Raw genomic sequence first — 23,856 nt, 5'->3', positions numbered from 1 at the left:
GGCCATGCACGCTTTTAGTTTTAGTTTAGAGGTGCAGAGTGGAAAAAGAGAGGGCTTTGCTCTCGAGCTGATCACAAGTAGCCTTCTCCCGTGTTTGTCCTTGCCAGTGCTATCAAAATCTCCAGCCCGCAGCTGAACAACATGATAGCGCTGGGGAGCATGCTGCTCTACGCCTCCACCTTCCTGCTCGCGCTCAAGATCGAGGTTAAGGAGGGTGACTTCAACGGGAGGATCTATTGTCAGGTAAAAAAAGCAAACAGTGCAGCAGGTAGAAAAAACCTGCATTGCTGAGTTGCCATTCGGCTCGATGGCCAAATGTCAGTAGGTAATTAACGATTATCCCAGGAAATTATGGCTGTTGTCGACTGGTGCTTACACAGTCGACAATTTCTTCTTTTTTTCTGGTAAAGAAAGTTATACACCATTTGCCTGCTTCTTATGTTCTTTAATCAATATTCTTAAATACCTTAAACAGTCTCCCGACTGTACACGTGTGGATTGGCAAAGAGGTTACTAGTGCACGTCTGTGTCCCCGAGGGGCTGTGAGTGACCAGAAGAGGGTTCTATTTGAACCTGTCTTGATCTTAAACGCACTTTTAAGACAGGTCAAGTACATCTTCATTTCCTTATTCTATTGAGTTTCGCATTTGGATAGCTTGTTATCTCTTCGGTAAGTTCACATTATATCAAAAGATTGATCTTGAAACAAATTATCTTGCCATCGTCTTATGACGCAAGAAAAGCAGAAAATATCCTCGTGAATGTGGAAAAGCCTTTTGCTCTTGGCATTTCTAATGCTAATTTTTTTTTATTATTGCCAATTTGCCATCCTTTGAACAGTAAAGTACGTGAACCCAAAATGCTCACAAGACAAAAGACACGTTATTAAAACCACTGTTCCCCGGGCACCGCCCGCACCATGTCTCTCCTTTAGGGGTTTGTCATTTCGTTTCTCCACAGCTGTCGTCTGCTGCGCTGTGTATCGGCCTGTCTTTGGCCTTTGGCGCCCTTTTCATGAAAACGTACAGGATACACCACATTTACACGAGTGCCATGAAGGTCCGCAAAGTGGTAGGTGGAAAAACGGTGTTCAACCATATTAATTTTCGCTTTGGGCTCCTATAGGAGAGGGAATGGTTAAACAAATACGCACTGCTTGTGATTATATTTGTTATCGTTGCCATTTGATACTTTGTAACTCGACGGTGCGCCATTTTACGCACACAGAGAGCCACCATCACCGATTCCAAGCTGATGACGTCAATTGGCCTGTTTGTCCTATTGGATGCCCTGATCTTCGTCACGTGGATACTGGTGGATCCAATTCACGTCGAGACCATCCAACTGAGCCCAGTGGTAAAAAAAGAGTTTTCCCCCAAATTTGTGACCGTTGACATCTTTTATCTTGTGACAGAGATAACGATTACTACCCCAGTAGTCCCGGATATGGCATACAATAGCCAAGGGGATGTACTGTTGCTAAGCGGAATACGACGGGGCTGAGGGAAGTTGACAGAGGTTGCTTATTAATTTGGAATGGCTAATGGATTTCAAACCTACAATCGAAACAATGACCAAAGATCCTTCGAGGGGAAGCTGGGATGGTACATATAAATAGTAAAAACATTGAGTGCTTCGTTAAAAAATATTTCCAAATCGACTGCCGTCTTGCTCGTAATTTTATAGCCTGTATAAATGTAACCTTGTCGGGAGGAAATTTGTATTTATGAAACTGGCAAACATTACCTCGGCTACGCCCTCAAGCGCGTAGCCTGTGCTATGACAATGAAAAGTTAGCCGATGCATTAGCAACAATCAGCAGTAAATTTGTAATCTGTTGAAATTTAGTGTAACAAGAGCTGGTATTGGAGAAATGAAATTTAAAGTAAGTCACAAATAAAATGGAAATCAACAGCCCCCAAGGACTGTGTGATAGGTCTCAGAGCATGCGTTCTGGTTTATGGCGCTTTGCACCGTATTGCTCTTCGCCTATCTATTTTTTTCTTCGTTCACCTCTGTTATTCTCCCTTGTTTGGTCGCCGCAGTTACGGGACGAACGGACGGAGAAGTACGACGTGCCCACTATGTCCTACTGCACCTCGGCGAAGGAGCTGTACTTCGCCATCGCCATCTTCGCCTACAAGGGCGCCCTCCTGATCTTTGGGATCTTCCTCGCCTGGTCGACGCGGAACGTTCGCATTAGCCAGCTCAACGACAGTGAGAATGTTTTAAACATCTGATTCTTTCACAAGGCTTTTGGTTCAGCAGAGCCCGTTCACATCGCGGTTTTCACTTCTTTCCGTGTAGCTATACTCAATCCCACAAAAACAGCACCGGTATTTAAATATGAACGTATAAGTAGGCCCACTTTAATTCAAGAGATCATAGTACGTGCCTTCAAAGAATTTCTCCTGAGGACTATCATGAGAACTGTTGAGAGTCCTTATGAAAAACAATTTGGAAGAAATTATCGGTAGGCACTATCTCTTTAAATATCTGAGCGAGTTTGTTCAGTCTGATAGACATGCAAATGGAGAATCGGCCTGAAACGTTTTTAACAAATCAACTGAGTCTCTTTCTTGTAAAGTTTGTAAACATTCTATGAATTTATTTTGATACCTCTACTCAACCTTAAAATGTCCCTCTGGCCCTCAAGAAATGTTGCAGAAATTAGTCGACTGGAGACGGCGGGGAGTCACATTAAAACGGGTCAAGAAAAGCACAGAGAACCAGTGTCTTCGAGGTTTTTATAATCTTCTGAAATCTCTCTTCCTCCCCTTCCCCTAAATCCTCAGGCAAACACATCGCCCTGTCGGTCTACACGGTAGGCCTGACCTGCGTACTGACTGTGCCGGTGGCCTACTTCAGCCAAGCCCGCGGGGATATCAATTTCGTCTTTGCCTTTGTCTGTGGCGCCCTCTTCGTTGCCAACACCATCGTGTTGTGCCTCGTTTTCATTCCGAAGGTCTGCGGCACTGACTTGAATTCTGCACCCTTTGAAATGTGTTAGATAATGTTTGAAACACTCGCAGTTTTGATAGACCAATCCAATCGAATCCATCGAGTGCCTTTCTTAGTTTACGTCCAAACCACCAAACCTTTGGTGTTACTGGCTTTTTTGTGGTCCTGAATTAAACCGTAAGTTACCGTATCTATCCAAACGTCAGGAATAGAAATCTTTAGCAATAGTCTGATTTCAAGCTTGCATTTGAGATATCTGTGTTGTTCATTTAGTTCATCTCCTTAAAAACGACGGAGGGAGCTCGAATCAACACATTCATGCCGTCCAGTAACTTCACCATTAGCCAGGATAAACAGGCCACCATCAGCCGGTTACGGCAGCTGTTGGAAGAGGTAAGCTGTGGAATCTTGTGTGATTTGATATTTTGATTAAACTTTGTTACGGTCTCGCAGTCCTCCCAGAGAGAATCATATTGACCGGTTGTCATTGATTTAAGTTGAGTTCAAAAGCACGCCGATAATATTAACAGCTTTTCGTATTCAACTTCCCAAAACTAATTTAAAATGTTCAAATTCACACCTTCAAGCAACTATTGACCTTAGTTCTTGATTTTCCTTCAAGCTGATTACAAACATTATTGCAGTTGTAATCATACCAAAGACATACCAAATGATGATTGCCAATAGGCGAAAGCTAGTATGTACTGTGTACCATAAAAATCGGTGTTACACAGCACCTTTGGCGTCCCAGCGGCTGGCAGCTGCATAACGGCGCCGCCCCATCATCTCTGGATTGTGATTGGATAACAGATTTTTTTTGGGGGGGGGGAAAGGCGCGGGAAAATTTTCACAGTAATGTGTCGTTCGCCGGCTGTGTGACAGATGGTTGCCGACATGTGTACGCGAGACAGTGTCTGCGGCACATCTTGCCCACGGCCAACTTCGCTTCGATCTGCAGTGTCTTTTTTTTCAGAACAGTTAAAAGTCATTTTTGTCGTTTTTTTCGGGGGGGAGGGGGTACAGTTCACATTTGGAAAGTTTTATTATACCCAGGTACGACCAGGTTTAGAAGGTTACGGTATGGTTGTGTTTGGGACTCAATCTGGCATTAAAACGACGTTTGAACTGTATGTCGGTGGATTTATGATCGCAGAAAAATACACGCCTGGAAACGCTCTTGCATCAACTGGAGAAACTGGTAAACACCGAGCTGGTACCCTGAGGATGGAGGCAAAGCTCAAACTGTGGATCACCCGTATGACTTGCATGAGACAGAGACTCTGAAGTGAGGCTGAGGCTGAATTGATGCGACACCGAGGCTGAACTTTAATCAGACCCGTTGTGGAAATTAGCAATGTGAAATTCTATCCGGCCTGCCCCCCCCCGGTGCTAGCGACGTACCTGTCACTCAGTGAGAGAGGATTTTTTTTGTTCAGGTTTTCAAATGATTGATACTTTATACAAATGATTGATACACCTACCTAGCGTGTGCCATATTGAAAGGCACCGTTACTGAGTCAGGCTTTATGTGATATGTTTGGTACATTCAATAAATACATCTGTAAGAAATTAAAAGGTTATTAAACCTGTCCAGATGTTTTTAAAACTTTTCTTGTGTAAAACGGCAATACGCAGTTGTAATTTTCATTTCTACAATTTTAGTTTTTAGCTGTTAATTCTAAATACCGCCGTACATGATGGGGGGGGGGAGTTTTGATAATAATTTCCTCAATGATGAAAGCGATCAGCTTCGACCCTTACGGTTCCTTTATATGAGTTGTCCATGGCTTTAATGAACTACCTGTGAGTAGGACTTCATGCACTTTGTCACAAAATGAATAGGCCTCAACAAATGATAACAAAGTTAAGTACATTACTGGGCCTCTCTCTTTTACACGAATCATGAAAGCAAAAAGAAAAAAAAATAGATCCAAACAATTTCACATGCCGGGGCCAAAACTTGCTGAAGTTTATAAACCTGATAAGCATGATTAATACATAATACGGGTTACACTTGTGAATAGGCCTGAGGTTTTTGTAAATATTGTGCGTGGTTTCATTTTCACATCGAAGTCTAGCGAAGATTGCACGGTAATAATACGTTTACTGACCAAAATGTTGGTCTTTATGGTCATGAAGGATACATCTTTATCAATGACCCAAGACTGCATGGTATGAAGGTTTAACAATAATCACCGCGTAGATGACTTTTCAAGTAGCTCAGAAGGAGTGCACGGGAGAAAAAATTCCCGAACCATAAAAGACGCAGAAAATTCAGACGGACTCATTCTTTGGCATGCCTTATTGCCCACAAGTTACATATGAAACGACAGACTTAGTTTTGTGAGTCTTATCAAACACAAAACAATGACTATTGACATTTCGGGATATATTGCCTTCGATGTACGTATTTCCAAATGTATTACATAGAACTAAACTGTTACAGACTAAGCACAGTACACGTGAAAATTAGAATAAGTAGGCCCGTAGCAATTGCATGAGTACAAAGTGCGTGGTGCACTCTGGTACGACGGTGAACGACGTAAATGCGCATTGATGGGACCAATTCAAGTCGAATAAATTTTGACCAAACGAGCAACTTCGTAATTTGAACTATGTGTAATAATTATAACTAAAGTATCCTCAAGTTCTACTTTATGTATTGAGATTAGAGATTTTGATACCTTCACGAATAAAACCGGCTCTATGGGGTCACTAAATTTTATTGTAACATTTTTTGTTTGATATGTTCGCAATTTCCTTCTGGGGTAGTATAGTCTCGCAGGCTCCTTTTGGATAATTATACAGTGGACCTGTGCATTAATGAGGGAGAATGAGGGAGCATGGGGAACGCCCCTACCTACCCCGGGACTCCCCCCCCCCGCTCAGATATTCAAGAAGGGAAAAATCTGGTGAGAAACCCATTGAGTGGCCCCTTTCCATAAAATAAGGGTCCCCAAAATGCCCGGCATTGACCCCCAGTTACGACACTGTCCGTGACGAAACTGCTGATAACTCGACATGCCTCGCTGATCAATAGGTCTTTTGGCACGGGATCAGCCTTTGACGGCCCCCGACACCCCTACATGTATGGAATTAGAAGATTTTGAAGTGTTACAATTTAAAAAGCAGGTGAAGCCCGTCGAGAAAGAGACAAAGACGAGTCTTGGAAAATCCTGAAGGGCCTCGAAGTTTAGGGTACTAGGGGGGAGAGAGTGGCCATTTCAACTTCAGATTTAATCCTTAAAAGCCGTACTTCTGAGATTTGTAAAACCGAATCAAAGTTGGCAACAATATCCTCTGGAAATGGGCTGTCGGTGGAGGCTCCTGGCGTAACATTTTCACTTCAATAAATTTGCAAAATGATCTTCCTCAGATTTCCAGCTTTATAAGAAAAAATGGGATTTTCTTTTAAACCGTGACATTGAAGTTGGTTAAGTCAGACGGTGCCACCGGAAAACCAAACTATATCCACAGAACTTCAATTATTTCTGTCTAATTGGAGCACTGTAAGTCTAGATTCGGGATCGATTTTACAGACAAAAGCCTGAGATGGGGACGGACACGAAACTAAATCGCATCACTGAGCAGTAAATTACATCCGGCGAGCAGCAGCTCGTGCATTGCTGGCATAGCGCTATAGCGCCACCAATTGGCAGGCAATTCTTAGTACACAGTGTCCTACGCACGGTGTGAAGAACATGTGGAGAAAAACTTGTCCTTCCTGTCGTCAGCAAAGCCCACAAATATAAAGACTGCATCCGTTGGTGGTAACCATGGGGTTGGAGTGGACCGCCGTCAGAAAGGACCGAACAGACTGAGTAGTATCATGTCCCGGAAAAAAAAAGCAACAAAACAATATGAACTGACGATGATGCGGGTCACGAGAATGGAGCCGAGTAGCTCTACGGGTGCTTTTAAATTTACCCGCGCTGACTTGTGACGTTCACTTGACGGCGGACTGCTTGAAGAAAGTGTACACCACTTGCGCCATACAGGTAGGACTATTCATTGTTCTTGTACAAAATGAGCTCCTACGTGGAAATTTCGCAGATAACTTTGGCGGGTAAAAGTCACAGAGTATTGACTTTGAGTTCTACAAGTAGCCTACATATGTATCACCACGGCGTCCTCGTGGTCACTTACCGCCTGACATGATACACGAAGTGGGCAAAGGGTCCATCGCTTGCCCTTGCACTGTGTTGTATTTCAATTTGAATTTAAGGGTGGAAAGTAGGACACCTGTTAACAAACCATAGCCAAAACGAGCCCAAATTTCCCACTTACTCCTAAAAATCCTCTCCCCGTAGAGTTCAATACATGGACTTCTCAAATAGGCCCCCTGCAAGTGTTCCAAAACCATGCCCAACATTAAACTCCGAATGAAATGAAAATATTCAACCCCCCCCCCAAACAGAGATATTGACAAATAGGAAGATGTACTAACATAGGGCTGGGTAGCTCAATTGGTAGAACACTGGTACGGTATTCCAGAGGATGCAGGTTCAAATCCCACCCCAGTCAATTTCTTTGTTCATCTTTATAATGAAAATATTTACAAGATACAACAAGAGTTTACACCACTTTATCAAGCAGTTTATTTAATACTGGCATCTTTCTCAATAAATTCAAACCAGGTCAGCTGCCTGTTAGAAGAAAAATGCTGTACATAATCAGTGGCAGGAACTAGTTTTAATTGCGGTGGCAAATAGTAACAGATGACAGTTCAACACTATGCAACATCAATAATAAAGTCACGGGCAATCCCTAAATTTCAGATTAATTAAAACTTTACAATGAAATATTTTCAACTTCATTTAAGGAGAGATCAGCTTTGGCAAAACGTAGAGCAACGATCAAAATTCAAAGTTTACGATAACCGAAATTAGAAGATTTCCTCAACTTGCCCTGCAGCTCAAGCTCTCATTTCATTTAGTATTCCAAGCAACCCAATTGACACTTACTAAACTCCAACCTCATCTGCAATGTCCAGGAAGTAAGTAAACTCCACATTGTGAAATTGAGACATACATGTACACATCTGCATTCACATAAATACACGTATCACAGTTAATTCTTCTGAGACACTTGTTTTGTGTCTTCCTGCAAACTTTGGAAACAGAATTTGGTCTGCACGTGCACTCTTACAACTTTTGATACAAAATAATATAAAGACGATAACAAAAACCTTGGTAAATAGACGTATACACTACTCTGAGTTGAAGCCTTCTATTCTTAGCTTGCCAATCTTTTAGCTTCTTCCTTACCCTGAAATAAGGAAGTTGTTATAACCTTTAAAATAAATTGTAAAGTTAGTGACAACCTCATTAATCTACAATCTAACGGTAAATGTACACGTATATTGAAATGCGTTCTTCTGTCTCTGGTGCAAAGATTTCTCACGCAATGTTGAAAACTAAGCATTAATTAAAAACTCTGAAAATAATCCCTTCCAAGATCTTGTGCTTTAAGTTTGGTCAGCTGCTTGCTTTACATGGCCAGACTGCATTTTCTCAAATACATGTACCGTTGTACGTTATTCTCATTATAAATTCTCAGCACTCTTTTGTTTTACAAATAGATGTTAATTTCAAGAGAGAGCACTTAAGGTTTTCTGTGCTAATTCCACACTTTGATAGGACAGCAAGGGACACGGTGGTATTTGGGAGAATTTGGACAAATCCAGACCACATACCTTAAGAATAAATTCACCAGTAACAGAGCTCCACTCAAGATCTACCCATGAGCAACATGCTACAGTTATGATAATTACTAAGGCAAATAATATTCCACACCATGAGAATCATCTTGGGTTAACATATACATGTAACATTACAAAACTGTTGGGTGCAGACAAGTCTCTATTGCAAATGTAAACTATAGAAAATGGCCTGCTACATTCAAAAGCTTTTGTTCAGTTGTAAGCATTAATAGAAAATCACCGCTAGCATAAACATGTATTAAAATGCAAACCAGACAGGTAACAGAAAAGTGAAACCGTGTTCCTCACTGCGTCAGAAGTGAAAACGACAGACAGACTTGTCGTTTGCATTCATGGGATTTGACAACAGGCCCTATTTTTTTGTTTCTGTGATTTCATTTTCCTCTTTATAGACAGAGAGAGTATTGAGCGTAGATATTGTTTCCAATTGCAAATGGGTCCAGTATTGAATTGGGTAGTTTTGCAACTAGTGTTTGTGTCAAGGATGGTCGATTTTAAAGCAGCACGTGGAAATTTGATCATTAAAAGAATAAGTTATGGAAATTCAATGGAACTACAAACCTCAATGTACTTTAAGATAGCTTTGAAACACCATAGGAAACGTAGAAAAAAGTAACAAGGTTTCTCAAGATCAATCTGAGTGTATACATGGAAAAAGTACATGCAACTTCGTAAAAAAAAAGGCCACTGTAGAAAATTTTTTTATCAAACTGCTGTACACTGTGACTGGACAATACCTCAGTTTGAGGTGTTGCCCCTGGCGGAATCTTTTTACTATTTATAATACTGCGGTTATTAATTATTGAAAGTATAGCACAGCAGTTAATGTAACTTGTACGGGGCTCGCTCCGCCATCTCACTGATACAGAGTTCCGTAGCGGGAGCTCTGTATGTGCTCGGCCGATTCGACTATCGCGACACTACTGGAGCTGACTCCGCACGACTTGCCCTCAGAGTCGGTGAGCGACTCGTGGCGCACTGGCACCCGCCAGGGCTCCCGCATCCTCTGCAGAGGTGCCAGGAAGAAGTAGCCAGCGCACAGCGCCACGACGACGGTGATGAAGAGGAAGCCATTGTAGGTCATCACCACCAGCATTAGGATGTATCCAAAGGTCACTTGGAAGATGTGGAGGACGGCTTCTATGAGATGGAACTTCAACCTGCAAAACGACAATGTGTCAAATAAAGCAGTTCACTCATTATTTTCAGAGCATGAGAGGAAGCGTATGATCCTTCACACAGGTAGTCTTCCTGAGGAGGATTACTTTTGTGTTCCTGAGCAAGGTATTTTGTAGAATTAACTCTGCTTAAATCCCTCCACACAAATACTGCTTGGAATATGAATAAACTCTACTGGCGCTCATGAGAAGACGCAGAATTGCTGGCACATCCTCCGTGCCAGATGCGAACGAGCAAGACCGCGCACAAGTGAGACTGTTCCTTCTTTGGAAAAGCCCCGCCCCTCATCTTTTCTTCATGCGCGTGTCTATCACCTTCTCTGTCTGATCTTTGACACGCTGCTGGGGATTCGCAGCGACGACAGCAGGGGCGACTGTTGGCCGCTGCTCTGGCCGTTGATGGAGCTGTTTCGCCGGGGGGCCGATTTCTGCCCCACCTCCAGGGGATTCTTACATCGCCTCTGCTTCAGCTTTGCATTCAGAAGCTTCATGAGCTCCAGAAAAACAGCGACGAGGAACACTGCCCCCATGGCTGCTATCAAATCTGAGTAACAAATCAGCAAAAACCAAAAAAATTATGTAAACTGTGATTTTTTTTTTCATTCACCTCTTGACTCATTTCTTTGATTACTCCTAAACAACTTGATCTATGTTTCACCACCACCCTGAATTTGAGGAGAGAGAGACCACAAAACAAATCCAGTTTCAGAAAGTTGGGAAGATAAGAAAAAAATAGTTTCACTTAAATAAGTAAAAATGGCAAGGACATGTACTCAAAGTACTTTTGTTGAGGGCACTTGAGAAACTAATATCATGGGGAAATACACAAAATAACCTTAACATACTTGACTGAAAAGCACCTAATGTGTGAAAAATCTTTGACATAAATTTTAACAGATAACAAACCTGGCCCTGACTCGATATGACATCCAGAAAATAGGAAGTCCTTGATTTTGTCCGAGAAATGAAACGTTTTCTGAAAAATACAGAGGAAAAATCAGCAAATGATGAAACGAACTTCACCAAAAGACAGTCTCCCATTTGAACCCTAATCTCCACCAGACATGCCACATGATTGGGGGCGTTTCGCACAAGCATGACAATTGACAAGGTTTCACGTACGTCCGTGCCAGTAATGTTGCCGAGTCCCTCAGTAAAATCTGATTGGTTTCACAGTACATGTGGCAAAATTAGGAACCTGGCAACTACACAGTTACAAACATTAGGTCTACACCCCCCCTTTCCTTTAATTTTTTACCATGATTTAGGCCCAGTCTAGGAAGTTTTGAAAATACACACGTAGATTTAACATTAGTCTTACGTTCATCATTTTGCTTGTCAGCTTCAACAGCCACGCCTAACGGATTGTCGCAGAAAGCTGGCCGAAAAAAATATGATATGCACTATATCAGGCCTGCAATGTACGATGTACTTTCGTTGGCCTGCGCACGAACTGCTGTCGACATGGGAAACCCAAACGGCTTTAAATGACTACACCACCGATCGACCACACACAGACCACTCCTCTAGCCGCCTGAAAAAGCTGTCGTCGCTCAGAAAGCTGCATGGATTCTCAGCTTTTTTTATGGCTCCATCATCGTGGCTTCCATCATATTGGCATGGCTGGCAGATTCCAACACGAGTCCTAACTTTGTTGCAATCTTTGTGTGGAAAGTGCAAAATAACTCGTGATATGTGTAAAGATTATAAATATAATTTGGCACGTCACGCGAGTCCCACTTCCAGGTCGGACAAAATCATGTCAAAAAGACAATGACAATCATGTGACATTATCCGCAGCTGGTCGGAAATCCTGTACCTATACCCTTCACAGGGCTAGGACAAGGTCAACTAAAATGTCACCTGACTACACATATGCATAGTCAGGTGCCGTCCTAGGACTTTAACATTGTCATGGAGAGAAGTATCAGATACCAGATCATTTCGCGATTCGGAAATACTCATAATGGTGGAAATCGCGTTTGTGTGGGAGTAAATTTTCGAATTTATACTGCTGAGAAATGGCGGATAGACGGACTGTCGTGTTATATGGCAGTCAGACAGGCACTGCGCAAGATGTAGCTGAACGTATTGGCAGAGAAGCCAAGAGGAGGCATTTTAAAACCCGGGTTCTTGCGATGGACGATTATTCCATAGTAAGTCGCTGCATCTATTTCGGGATAAAACCCATCTACGACCTACATCATGTAGTAGGCCTACTACTAGTACTAGTACCGTAATGTTACTCATCATGCTCATGCGGTATCAGTAATTTCTTATACACGTAACACTTAATATGGGAGAAACACCAAATTTGCTTCCAGATTCTCGCAGGAAAACGAAAATTTTTCGCGATGTATGGGGGCCGCCATCTTTCTTTCCTCTGCCGGGTCCAGTCCACTAATTCAAGCCCCATTGAAAAAAGTGTAAAATCAGCACCATTCAGGGCCCAATAGCATGCACGCCAACATCCCTGAGATTTCTGAAACACAAATGAAATCCTTGTCTGATCACTTATCTTTCAATTTCTTTTCATTTTTTTGTGGGTTAACCAATTACATTTTAAATTATTCCCACAAAACAAAATCACCCCCCAAAAGTGATTTTTCCGAAGTCTGATTGCAGTTATTTTTCAAGTGGCAACCCTCAACTTTCTCGGGCACTTATGACCATTTTTCAACCGTAGTTTTTAGCCCTTCTGCCCTCATATGAAAGCTCAAAGGCCCAGGGAGTTGATCCTGGCAACGATTTACACAATCTCGCCATTTTGGGGGCCAAACAATGCTAATGAGCTGGTCAAAAATTCTCACTTGAATTAGTGGTCTGCACCCTTTACCGTCCATGCGAAAACAAGATGGCGGCCGGTCGGAGTGCACAAACAGGCCCGATTTTGTCACTCAAATTTCAACACTCAAATATCATTTCAGATCAATATAATACGTAAAATTTGATATTTAAGATCCCAATTAACATTTTAGATAAAAATCTTTGCATAAATATGCTTGAATAACTTGTTGACGCATGTTGACACTTGTTGACGCAAAATATTATGACCTCTTGTCAGCAGTGCTCGCAGCTGCATACAGGGTGTTCCTGTTAGTGTTAGGCCTAATGTAATAATGGGTACATGTGACTTCTTTGCAACCAAAGGGAATTGAGGGCTGCGGCATCTGACATGGAACTGTATGGTTCCCAATGGCTAGAGCATTGTTGTGGTATCAATATACTCTGTATTACATCAACCTGTGGTGCCTGACTATCTGACTATACAATGACGTATGGCATTCGTATAACAAGAAGTTGGGAGTCATGACAGCTGTGGCATGCATCATACATCAGTAGCTTGCTTCAAGCTCTATGCACAAAGCACTTTTCACTGTTTGTGTTTATTCAAGGCAAACGTTCCCTTTTGATGTGAGGAGAAAATTGTCTGCAATATGCAATTTTTAGAGAAAAAAAAAAGTTGAAAATATATTAAATGTAAAAAAAAACAGGGTGAGCATGAAAATCACATTGGTTAGTGATGTGAATCTTAAACTTAATTGTAAATGGCCTAAGCATCAATTAGATATGATTATTGTGTGTAGGTTTTTTCCTTTGGACATTTAGGCTTACACTGTATTTGTCGCTCATCCCAGCTCTGAATGGCAGATGAACAAAGTTTAACGTGCAAGCAACAGATAGGGGACTGAAAATAAATAAGAATTATTTCAATGGAAGAGCGAAGGAGACCAATTAATAGTAACGTGATCGCTGTCTATAATTTGAAGATAATTTGTGTCGAATTGTCTTTAGTAATCTCACTCCTTTTATTAGTTTCATCTGTTTTTGCTGTCCCACCATTATTTGTGACCTGCTCAGTTAAAAAAGAGTCACAAGTCTCCAGAGCTACTTTGGAGTTTTATTTTTTCGAATTTTTACGAATTTAAGCTCTTTATTTTGTTGTGTCAGTTTTGTAGAATGAAAAATGGACGTTGCGTAGATGTTGAAATGTTGAGGATTCCTATCGCTTAATCACTGTGCAGCATTCTTTCAAAGGCCTTTAACTCCACAGTGGCTCTGAAGACATGTGACTCATTTTCACAGAGCGGGTCACATTTGTTCTTTGAGATGACAGCAGTCGCCCCCTTTGGTCTCAAACAATATTGTTGTATTAACACGTGCTTGCAATAAATACATGTACACGTATGCATTGCGCACATGTCGTATACCGTAAATTATAGTTAACGTGATTGCACCTTTTCACAGGGACAGCTGATAAATGAACCACTGGTCGTTTTTGTCTGTGCAACGACAGGGCAAGGAGACGAACCAGACAACATGAAGGTTTGCGTTTCATTCTATAAACAGAGTTCTGTTTGTCCCAACTGTAGTCCCACGGATGGCTTTCTTGTGTTTTGTGAATATTTTTTCGGAATGTCGTTATGTTGGCTATAAATTGACAGGAAAGGCAGGTGCATCTCGGAAGCGCAATCTCTTTGTTTTGAAAAGTTGAACAAACTCGGTCGAAGCCCAATCTTTGTCTGTGCTGAAAGTGGAGCTTTCTTTGTTGCATTTTCAGAAGTTCTGGAGGTTTATTTGTCGCAGAAACCTCCCTACCGACTCACTGTCTGGTTTACATTTTGCAGTGATTGGACTCGGAGATTCCTCCTACCAAAAGTGAGCATGTTTGTTTTTGTTTTGTTTTCCGTCTATTTCCATTTGAGCTTTGCTTTGACTTGAAAAACACAATACATGCACTGTGTTGATATGTCGCTTGTTAATGTAATTTTGGCTTCCATTTGTTTTTCTTTGTTTCTCTTCCTTTTTTTAATGTTGTCGGTTTGGGTTGGATGTGTTTCTTGTCTACAATGAAATCGAAGTTCAACTTCTACATCGCAGTTCCTAGCCCAGACTGAATTTGTGCTTATCACATAAATGCTTTTTGCTTATCTTGTCATCGCCATGTAGGTTCAACTTCATTGCTAAGAAGCTTTACAGGCGTATTCTTCAGCTGGGCGGAAAAAGTCTTGTACCAGTTGGCCTGGCAGATGATCAGCATGATCTAGGGTGAGCTTCCTTTTTACCGTAGGATTTCTTGCATCTGTCTCCCAGTTTTCAAGTATTTGTACGTGTTTCTTGTGTTCGGTTGTTCACTGTTTAATAGCAGACGATATGAACCTTCAATGTGCACGTAAAGACCTGTGTAAGTCTTGGCTTCAGTTACTGCACTGTCCACACTGAGTTGAGGTGTACCCTCACTGGCGAAAGAAAGACAGATTGGTACGAATTTTTCCAACCAGGTTGTTGCACACGTCTGGCTTGCACGGGAACACCACATACTTCAGCATAAATTTGTTACGCACACTCAGCATGCCCCGCGCCAAACTTGCACGCCCGTGCAGTGAGTTCGTACCAAAGGACTGCCAATTTTCATTTAAAAACGCGCCCTCTTTTGTTCCTGCTCCGAGCAGATAATTCCTCCCTTGGCATTGTTGTGAGGAACCTTGTCTGAATCTTCTAAAATCCTCCAATCTGCAGGATACCACAGGTGTTCTTTTCTCTTTGCTTTTCAAATATCATCTCAAAGCTCCCCGCGAAATTCAGTCTATGGCCTCTTGTACCTTCTGCAATTCTTCAAGATTCTTCAAAATTGTAGGGTTTTGTGTTTAGGCTCTTGCAGTGTTCAGATTCAAATAAGAGACTGAGAAAAACCAATGCCTACAAGTGTTACAAATTTTTTTTTTTCTTTTATTTATTTATTTTCAACAGGCCGGATGCGGTTGTGGACCCGTGGTTGGCGTCTTTGTGGGACAGAGTGTTGTATTTATACCCTTTGCCCCCGGGCGTAGACATAATCAGTGCTGCTGTGTGGTGAGTACTCGACCCTGGTGACCTCCCCCCCTAAAAAATTCCACAAAAACCCCAGTTTTTTCACCTACATGTGTTTGAACCCACCTCCAAGCGGGCTTCTCCGCATTCTCCCGACAACAGGCAGAGCATACTGTCCAAAATGCACGCTCAAGAGGGAGGAAGTTGCACCGTGCTACCATAAAGCTTGTTACCACCTCCATCGTGCAAACCTTCAAAGCACGCATGAAGAGATGTATGTCATGTTTCTTGAAACAGAAGTGACCGATAAATTTTTAGACTCCTAACAAAGTCCCAGTGCCAGAATTTTCCTTCACCAGTTTTCGTTTGGTCCCCACAGCCCACCGTCGCGATACGACGTGGAATTTTTAGACGCCGACAGCAGCAGTCCAATGACCTCCTCCGTTGCCAGTATTAACGGCCTGGTTGATGGCCCTGTCCCGTCGAAGAGTTGCCCATTCCACGCCAGGCTCTTATCTAACGAGAGACTAACGTCTCCGGATCACTTCCAGGATGTCAGGCTCGTCAGATTAGACATTCAGGGATCAAATATAAGGCAGGCGCTCTCATTTACTGTGCTATTAAAGGCTCATCCATATTTTTTTTTTCATTTGCACGAGCAGATTGAACATTTGCTCGTAAAAAAGGACACTTTCTTTAAATTGTGAAGAGCTAGGGATTGAGATCCAGTTTCTTGGTTACTCTATTGAGACTTGCTCGGGGGAGATTTCAAGAGAAAAGAGTATACTTTGTGTGCTTTTGAAAGTGATGGAAAAATGGATGCTATCTGACTTGCTCCATTAAAGGCTTTTAATTGTGGCTGATACTGTATTTTGTATATTTCTCAGACACCTTTATGAAAGTTTGTAAAATGATGATAATCTGGTTCAAGAGACCATGATATTCCCGTCTCATTCCAACTTTTTTGTTTGGTTTATTTACATACACTTTGCAGCTATGTTCCAGGGGATGTGGTAATGATCCAGCCCCAGAACTCGGCAGAAAATGTCAGCGAATTCCTCTCCCATTTTGGTCTGAACCCTGATCAGAAGATCCTGCTAAAGCCAACCGATCCAGGTGAGACAACGTCACGGTGGCAAAATCGGCGTCTTCCCCACCCCCATTTTTGCGGGGGATAGGGGTGGGGGAGGGGGAATAAGTTGTATAAGCTGTGTATTTCATTATCACAGAGAGGTGGGGTCATTCGGGATAAAAACACCTGACATCATAGCAGCTCTATGGTTCAGTATGTTTGAGGCTGTATATGGCTGCAGTTACAGGGCCATTTTCGTGCCTGTGAAGTTTGAACTTTGTTCTGGATGCCGTGCACGGTATGGGGCCGATGGGTATCCCCCACGTCCAATCCCTGTACACACTCTAAACTTTTGTGCTGCTGACCTCTTTTCAATAGGGGCCAGATTAACATGCAGTGGTGCTGTGTGGCTCATTGCTGCGGTGTTGGAGCGCTTTTGTCCCCGGTGGTAATCCGCTTGCTCTCAATGCCCCAAACCATGGTATACTGTTTCAAAACAAGGCTGGATTATCTCCACTTTTGAGAGTGAAAAATGTCGGTAATGCCCAGCAGCCTGGTCTTTTGTTCGGAGTACGGTCTTTTGTTACAAGGCCCTGTTCCTTTGTCCAAGTTCGGAGACCCCAACCATGCATATAAAGCATACGTGTCCGGATCCGGAATCCCCAGCAGGAAGTGGTCAGTAGTAGGTTATCAACCTCCAAAACTAAGGAAAAGATGGGAGAGGTTTTATAGTCGGGGACACTTCTAATGGTAGGTCCACTTACATCCTGTTGGTCCTGGGAAAACGGACACTACAGTACAACCCTGCAAAGAACTAGACCCCACTCATTGCGCGGAAAAAAACAACTTAAGAAAAAAGTGCTCCTTGACTTTTTTTGAGTCGTTTTATTTGGGAGCCAAGAGGAAAGTTTGATGTATATCCAATTGTTCAGTACAGCGATGTTGTGCTGTATTAAGTATGATTATTGTGCTATTTATTTCAGTTCAGCGTGCCTCTGTGTTATTTTCGTACAGATATCCCCCTCCCACCTCCCTGGCTCCTCCCCCAGCCTGGCACCATCAGGCAGTTGGTCACTCACTGCCTGGACATCAGCTGCATCCCTAGGAGGTACTTCTTTGAGCTGCTCGCCCACTTCGCAGACGACGAGCTGGAGCAAGAAAAACTGAAGGAGTTTGCCTCGGCTGAAGGGCAGGTGAGGTGAAACAGACAAACATCCCAACGTGCAGACCAACTAACCAAGGCTAGATCAAACGTACTCAATTATTTGCTCATCTCGTTATTCTTAACTTTTAACCTGTGAATGGCCTTCAAGCCTTTACACTAGCCCCAGTTACAGATGGATGAGTTTACTACCCATGAGGTTTCATCGTCTGACTTCTTCCTTTTTTTTTTTCCAAAATAGCAAGAACTCCTTTCATACTGCAATCGTCCCCGGCGCACAACGCTAGAAATCTTTCAGGACTTCCCTAAAGTCAGTTCCAGGGTTCCGTTCACGTACCTGCTTGACCTTGTCCCGCAAATCCAGCCCAGGGCCTTCTCCATTGCATCGTCGCTCAAGGTAACCCGTCTCCTTGCTTTTAATTCTCCCCCCCCCAAAAAAACCGATTCTGACAGTAGGGTAGATCCGCCCTGACTTTACCGAAATTTGCTTTCGAAGCAGAGTGGTGACTGAAGATGATTTTCAAACCTCTCGAATGCAATCAACTCTCTCCTTTCACTGTGCTTTTAACAGACTCTTTGGCTTACCAGCGTAAAGATTTCCTTTCAGATTGTGAAATGTTTTGAAACCACCGATGGGATAAAATTGCTGCACATTAACGTTACTTCAGCACATTTTTGCTTTGGATTGCCAAGGATTAGTATCCACATTGGTGCTGGTGTTTCACTCTAACAAGAATAAATCTTTTGGTTTTAATGTGATTTTACACACACCCAAGGACATTAGGGTTAACAATATGTTCCGATCCAATCCATCCCGGCCCTAGGCTCATCCCAACGAAATACACGTCTTGCTCGCCGTCGTCAAGTACAAGACCAAACTCTTCAAGCCGCGGGAAGGTCTATGCTCCAACTGGCTAGCCAGATTGTCCCCCGAGGAAGGTATTACCTCACCAGCCAAGGCAGTCTCTTTTAATTTTCATAGCGAGACATGCCTTGTCAATGCTGAAAGTCAGATACCACATGACAAATTAGTCGTTCTTCTTTGATTCTTCGCCTCATGAAAAAATGAGGAAAATTGTTGATCTTATTAATGATTGGTGAGGACAGTCAGACCTGCACTCTTGTTGTTATGGTAACTTTTAAAAATAGTGTGCCCAAGGCCACTTTTCATTTGACAAATGGATTCATTTGATTTTAGGAATTCTTAATTATAATGCCCCAATTATCTGTCATTATTTGTTCATCTTTTGATTCATATGCTAAGAGGAAGAAATCAATACAGAAAATAGCCGTTGACCTTGAGTTGAGTTGACCTTGCACTTTTCCAAGCAGCCCATGACTATAAAATGGCATTTTTTTGTTTGGTTGTCCGTCCAGAGAAGATTGAAATACCAATTTGGGTGAAAAGGGGCACCATTTCCTTCCCAAAAGACGGGGTCAAGACCCCAGTGGTCATGGTGGGGCCCGGGACGGGCTTAGCACCCTTCAGGAGCTACCTACAGGACAGGGCCGCACAGGGCATTGGTGGTAAGTGGTACAAACCTGCTTCAGTTTAGTCCTTGATTCAGCGAGGCTGGGGGGATGAGTTTTCCACCCACCCTAATCGCTTCATTAATTCAGGGGTACCGCTTATGACGTTGCAGTCAAGCTTCAACTGCCATGGGTGCTGTCGGGGGGGGGCGAAGGGGACTTTTCTGCCAGAAAAAAAAACAAGGGAATGAAAATCAGTTTTTGCTTGAACGATCTCAAAATTGCTTCCCGAAATGCTATCAGTTTTTCAGTTTGTTGCTGATATGAGTACTTGGAAATTTTTTCCTTAGTAAAAAAATGGTTCCCCCCCAAAAAAAACCCTGGTGGCACCCATGTTCACTGCAGGTAAAAGTATTTGAAAGTGTCACCAAAACCCTATCCTTTTCCACAGATAACATTTGGACCAACATATAAAAACCGTTGTGTCACCTGAGTGAACCGTGACAAGCTCCATGGTTAATTAACATTCGCAAATTTCTTTTTAACATTTTCACTTTTTCCATGTTTTAAACATTTTCTTGTGTTTTTCAATTTTCCAGATAATGTTCTGTTTTTTGGCTGCCGCAACAAGGACAAGGATTATCTCTGTAATCACGAATGGCGCCCTCTTGTGGCCAACAAACTGTTGCAAGTTTTCACAGCTTTTTCCAGGGACCACGTAAGTCTGGATATGTAGGATGCAAATTGGGAAGAATGATATTCTGTCAATCCATTTTATTTCCAGAAAGGCCCCTCCCTCTTCAAAGACATTATTATCATAATTTTGAAAAAAAAATCACCACTTTTCGTTTATTTTTTACAACAGGAGGATAAGATCTACGTCCAGCATCTCATGGCTCAAAACAGCGCCCTCTTGTGGGAGATGATTGACAGGAGGCAAGGAAGCTTCTTCATTGCTGGGTGAGGGATTGGCCGTGTCCCAAAAACCTGGGTTTTATCTGCAGCTTTGGCTCAGGGCTCCAGATTCCTGACTTTTAGGTCCCTGCGTTTGTAGACTCCCCTCCAGCCTGGGTACAGTCGTTCCATGTGATTTTGAAGTTTGAATGTGGACGACTGGTTCTGGGGCCCTAGATAAAGCTGAAGATTAATGTTCCACTTGCCATCAGTCGGGTCAAACTTTTTGCCGTTCATGATCAGTTTGCCTGATCTGAATTGAATCAGCCAGGCCAAGTAAAATCCATGCCAAAATACTGATCACACTGCTGTACGAGTTTGGTATTGCATTTTGGTATTGCATTTTGGTAACTTCAAATTTCGATTGGCATAGTGGCGTATTTGGGATATTTGAGGGGAGGTTTCTTTGGCCACTACATGCAGTAGGCTGTGTTAACCCTGCAGTTGATGTAAGGTTTATAGCACTTGCTGAATGTGCAAAGGTGCTCTTCGTCTTTTGCCCGATCAACTAAATCGGAGGAGACGCCATTGCTGCGTTGGTACCGCACTCACACACGTGCTCATAAACTTCACAACACCCTATTGGTGAAAGAGGCGTGTAATGCGTTGGCGTACCACCTGTCCCAAGAGCGTGCTGCCCCCCACACTAATGGCTTCTCATTCCGCTCGTCGAATTAGTCTAATATGACCCGTTACGGAAGAGTCGCTTGAGAATGACCTTTGCTTGTTGTGTGTTTGCTGGCTGCAGCAACGCCAAACAGATGCCCACCAATGTCACTGACACCCTCAAGAAGGTGATTCAGGAGGAGGGACGCATGACGGTCGCGGCCGCCGACGACTACATCAAAAGTTTGGAGCAGAGCCGCCGATTTCAAATCGAAGCGTGGTCCTGAAGTCAGCCAGAGGAGTCCGTCAAGCCGTCCGATGCTACATCAAGATCTTCCCTCATTTGTGCATCCCCCCGTCCCATTATGAGGATGGAGCAATTACGAAACTGAAAGAGGGAAACCAACTCATTAAGAGGAATATGGCTTCAATACTAAAAAAAAACCTAAATGCCCTCTCTGGCTTTTGGTTCTGTAGTTATACTAGATTCAAATTAGTGTCAAGAACCTTTTTTAGTGGTGTTGGTACTAATGAAGAACACATATGGATGTAGTGAGTTGATTTGGTTTGCATTTAAATGCTTCCCTGGTGACGCACATGCGATGTAACCAAGGTTACAGCCTTCTTTCATGATGCCCTCGAACGGAGTCTAGCCTATTGTAATCAAATTGTCAGTGGCAAGGAAATATGCTGGCGCGTGGATCGCTTTTCTAAATAAACATTACAAATCCTATCATTAAACATGAATTTATAGTTTATATTTACCATTACTGAAGTTTAGTTTAAACTCTGGTAACATATACTGGGTATTGTCAGGGGCTTGCTAAAAAATCCACAAGTTTGCTCGAGAGGGATTCGAACCCTCCTGCTCGCAAGTGCAGGTCTCTGTACTGCTCAACCACCAAGCTGGCTCATTTCGGCTGGCTTGTTCGGGTTTAGACGAGCAGCGGGTGCCACGTGCAAACTTTCTCGGCGCGTCATTTCGCGTGAGGATGCGTACTACATGTCACTGACTCTCGGCCATTTGCAGGCGACAGGCAGCAATGGTGAGAGGCGTGTTGGCCTTCCGTTGGCAAAGTGGCCCACATGCAGGGTTGATGATGCGCATTGCATGTTGCCAAAGAAAATTCAACTGGGCTGTGAGGGCCGCGTCCCTTGTTCTTTTCTTCATCTTGATGTCTCAAAGGGAACAAAATTGAACCATTTCAATCACAGCGGCAATCGACACGTCGATCAGAGTTGCAATCAAAAAATGGTAAGACCAATTGCCAAACCCTTTGGCCTAGTCCTCCATTTCCCAGGCCTGATTTGTTTCCTATGCAGATCAAATTACTTCAAAGCTCGCGTTCTCGGCACATTAGCTGTCGCTTTTCAGAAATCCCTTCGCTTAACCTTCTTTTCAACTCGGGATGGCAGTGACTGATAACATTTGATCAAAGGTCCCTGTCTAATACATTGACATTTGTTCATTCTGATATTATCCCCCTCGGTTTTTTTTCTCTTACTTGTATTTCATATAATTAACTGAGTGGCGAGAGTGATATGTAACATGAGGAGATGTGCTTGTCACTTGCATCGACAAAACAACTGACACTGAAAACTCTGCCGCGGGGCCAGCAGTGCATAACTTCGTAAGGCAGCATCCTGCTTTGAGCAGGAAGCAAGTTTTAGCCCATAAATCATTGTCATCTCTAACTCTGTGTTATCAGCTGAATATTTAAGATATATTCTAATTTATTTATTCCTCAATAAGATGAAAATGGAAAATGCCTCTTCGTTATCTGTTGGTGGATAACGCTACCGTCCACCCTAGAGTTGCAATTTATTACGAGGTACAGGCAATGTATCTGAAAATGATTTGCATTAAAGGGATTTTCAGGGGATTCCCCCTTTTGTGTTTTGAGTTACACTTTGAGAATGGAAACTTGGGCTTCAAAAATTGAGCATGAGTGTGGTGGGGATTTTATTTGCTGAGGTCATCAAATGGGAGTAGACCTGAAGGCAACTCCCACGGAAAGTATTTTCGGGATTTTTCCAAGATCTAGCATTAATGAGTTGGGGAACGTCCGCGAACGTCAGTTGACAAAAGAAGTCATAAATCCCTGGACGCCGCGGAGCAAAGCCTGACGTTGCCAGGCCCAGGGCCTTCCTCCCCGTAGTCGACATCCGGCAGTCCCCGGTGCCCGTCAACCGGAAGGACTGGCAGATGATTGCCGACTAATTAGGCAGCGCGCAGCCGGCCGGGAAACAACGGTTAGAGGAAGTCCGCGTGGGAGAAGGTTTGGATGATAACGAAGACGACGATGATACGAGCGGTAGTGCGTGTGGAGATGTCACCCGGATAATCCACCCCGTCGACGCGTCCACCCCTCCCCCGCGTTTGCCCTTCATCCCGCCTCGAATTGTCCCACACCAGATGCTGTCCGATCCTCGGGTTTTGTTAAACGCCTATAATTAGAGCAACAGATTTTGTGTGTGTGTGTGTCAACGCACAATCGCAGAATCTCTATGAGAAGTCCTCAACTATCTCGCACCGGGCTCACGCCCGGCAGCTTTAGCGTAATTACGCCAGTCCGAGACCCAGTTGGCTCGGCTCTGCAGGGAAGCATCCGCAACTAATCAGTTGTGATACTGTTGCTATAACAGGAGAGAGTTTTGAAAATGTAAACAAATGCAAACAGTAGCAGATTAGCTTCGGATTCTCTAATCCAGAATAATTGATGTCTCCAGTCAATCATTGGTGTCAGTGTGCCTGTACCTACATTTGAGTTTCTGATCTAGTTTGAATCGTGCCCAGAAGTCTCTCGCTCCTGTACCCAGAAAATGTCGATGCCGATTCGTGATCAACAGTTCTGTTTACAGATGTCGGCAGACATTTGGCTGTGTAAAACTGTCTTGTTTCGATGGAAATGAAAGTGCA

General features: G+C 43.1%; 3 protein-coding genes across 6 annotated transcripts in view; 2 read left to right on the top strand and 1 right to left on the bottom strand.

Moving 5' to 3' along the window:
• LOC110976318 (gamma-aminobutyric acid type B receptor subunit 2-like) overlaps positions 1–5,692 on the top strand; it is a 50,782-nt gene extending 45,090 nt beyond the window's left edge. For all 3 annotated transcript variants that reach the window (XM_022229491.2, XM_087143204.1, XM_022229490.2), the window contains 7 exons: positions 108–243; positions 961–1,071; positions 1,228–1,356; positions 2,046–2,217; positions 2,796–2,965; positions 3,235–3,354; positions 4,115–5,692. In XM_022229491.2, the coding sequence (XP_022085183.1) occupies positions 108–243; positions 961–1,071; positions 1,228–1,356; positions 2,046–2,217; positions 2,796–2,965; positions 3,235–3,354; positions 4,115–4,183 (907 nt within the window). In that variant the 3' untranslated portion in view covers positions 4,184–5,692. The remainder of the gene's footprint in view (positions 1–107; positions 244–960; positions 1,072–1,227; positions 1,357–2,045; positions 2,218–2,795; positions 2,966–3,234; positions 3,355–4,114) is intronic.
• A 962-nt stretch (positions 5,693–6,654) lies between these two features.
• Positions 6,655–22,860, top strand: ndor1 (NADPH dependent diflavin oxidoreductase 1). 2 transcript variants are annotated; one of them, XM_087143202.1, is made up of 14 exons: positions 6,655–6,959; positions 14,110–14,187; positions 14,423–14,520; positions 14,812–14,910; positions 15,613–15,714; positions 16,052–16,267; positions 16,667–16,788; positions 17,759–17,937; positions 18,148–18,303; positions 18,731–18,845; positions 19,284–19,433; positions 19,976–20,094; positions 20,242–20,336; positions 21,079–22,860. In XM_087143202.1, exons 2-14 carry the CDS (start codon positions 14,182–14,184, stop codon positions 21,221–21,223), a joined length of 1,602 nt encoding a protein of 533 aa, XP_086999328.1. In that variant the 5' UTR covers positions 6,655–6,959; positions 14,110–14,181; the 3' UTR covers positions 21,224–22,860. The 2 variants fall into 2 exon arrangements, with proteins under 2 accessions (XP_086999328.1, XP_022085194.2); XM_022229502.2 differs by lacking the exon at positions 6,655–6,959 and adding an exon at positions 11,779–12,017.
• LOC110976325 (protein SLC31A2-like) lies at positions 7,536–11,667 on the bottom strand. The gene is made up of 4 exons (XM_022229503.2): positions 11,183–11,667; positions 10,768–10,837; positions 10,177–10,405; positions 7,536–9,843 (listed from the first exon to the last, which is right to left on the bottom strand). The coding sequence occupies exons 1-4, from the start codon at positions 11,189–11,191 to the stop codon at positions 9,540–9,542; spliced, it is 612 nt and encodes a 203-aa protein (XP_022085195.2). The 5' UTR covers positions 11,192–11,667; the 3' UTR covers positions 7,536–9,539.
• Positions 22,861–23,856: the final 996 nt, after the last annotated feature.

This window comes from Acanthaster planci, linkage group LG11 (assembly GCF_054643075.1).
Source record: "Acanthaster planci isolate LZ-2023a linkage group LG11, COTS_SCS, whole genome shotgun sequence".
NCBI classification, from domain to species: domain Eukaryota; kingdom Metazoa; phylum Echinodermata; class Asteroidea; order Valvatida; family Acanthasteridae; genus Acanthaster; species Acanthaster planci.
This window is presented reverse-complemented; position numbering and strand designations above follow the sequence as displayed.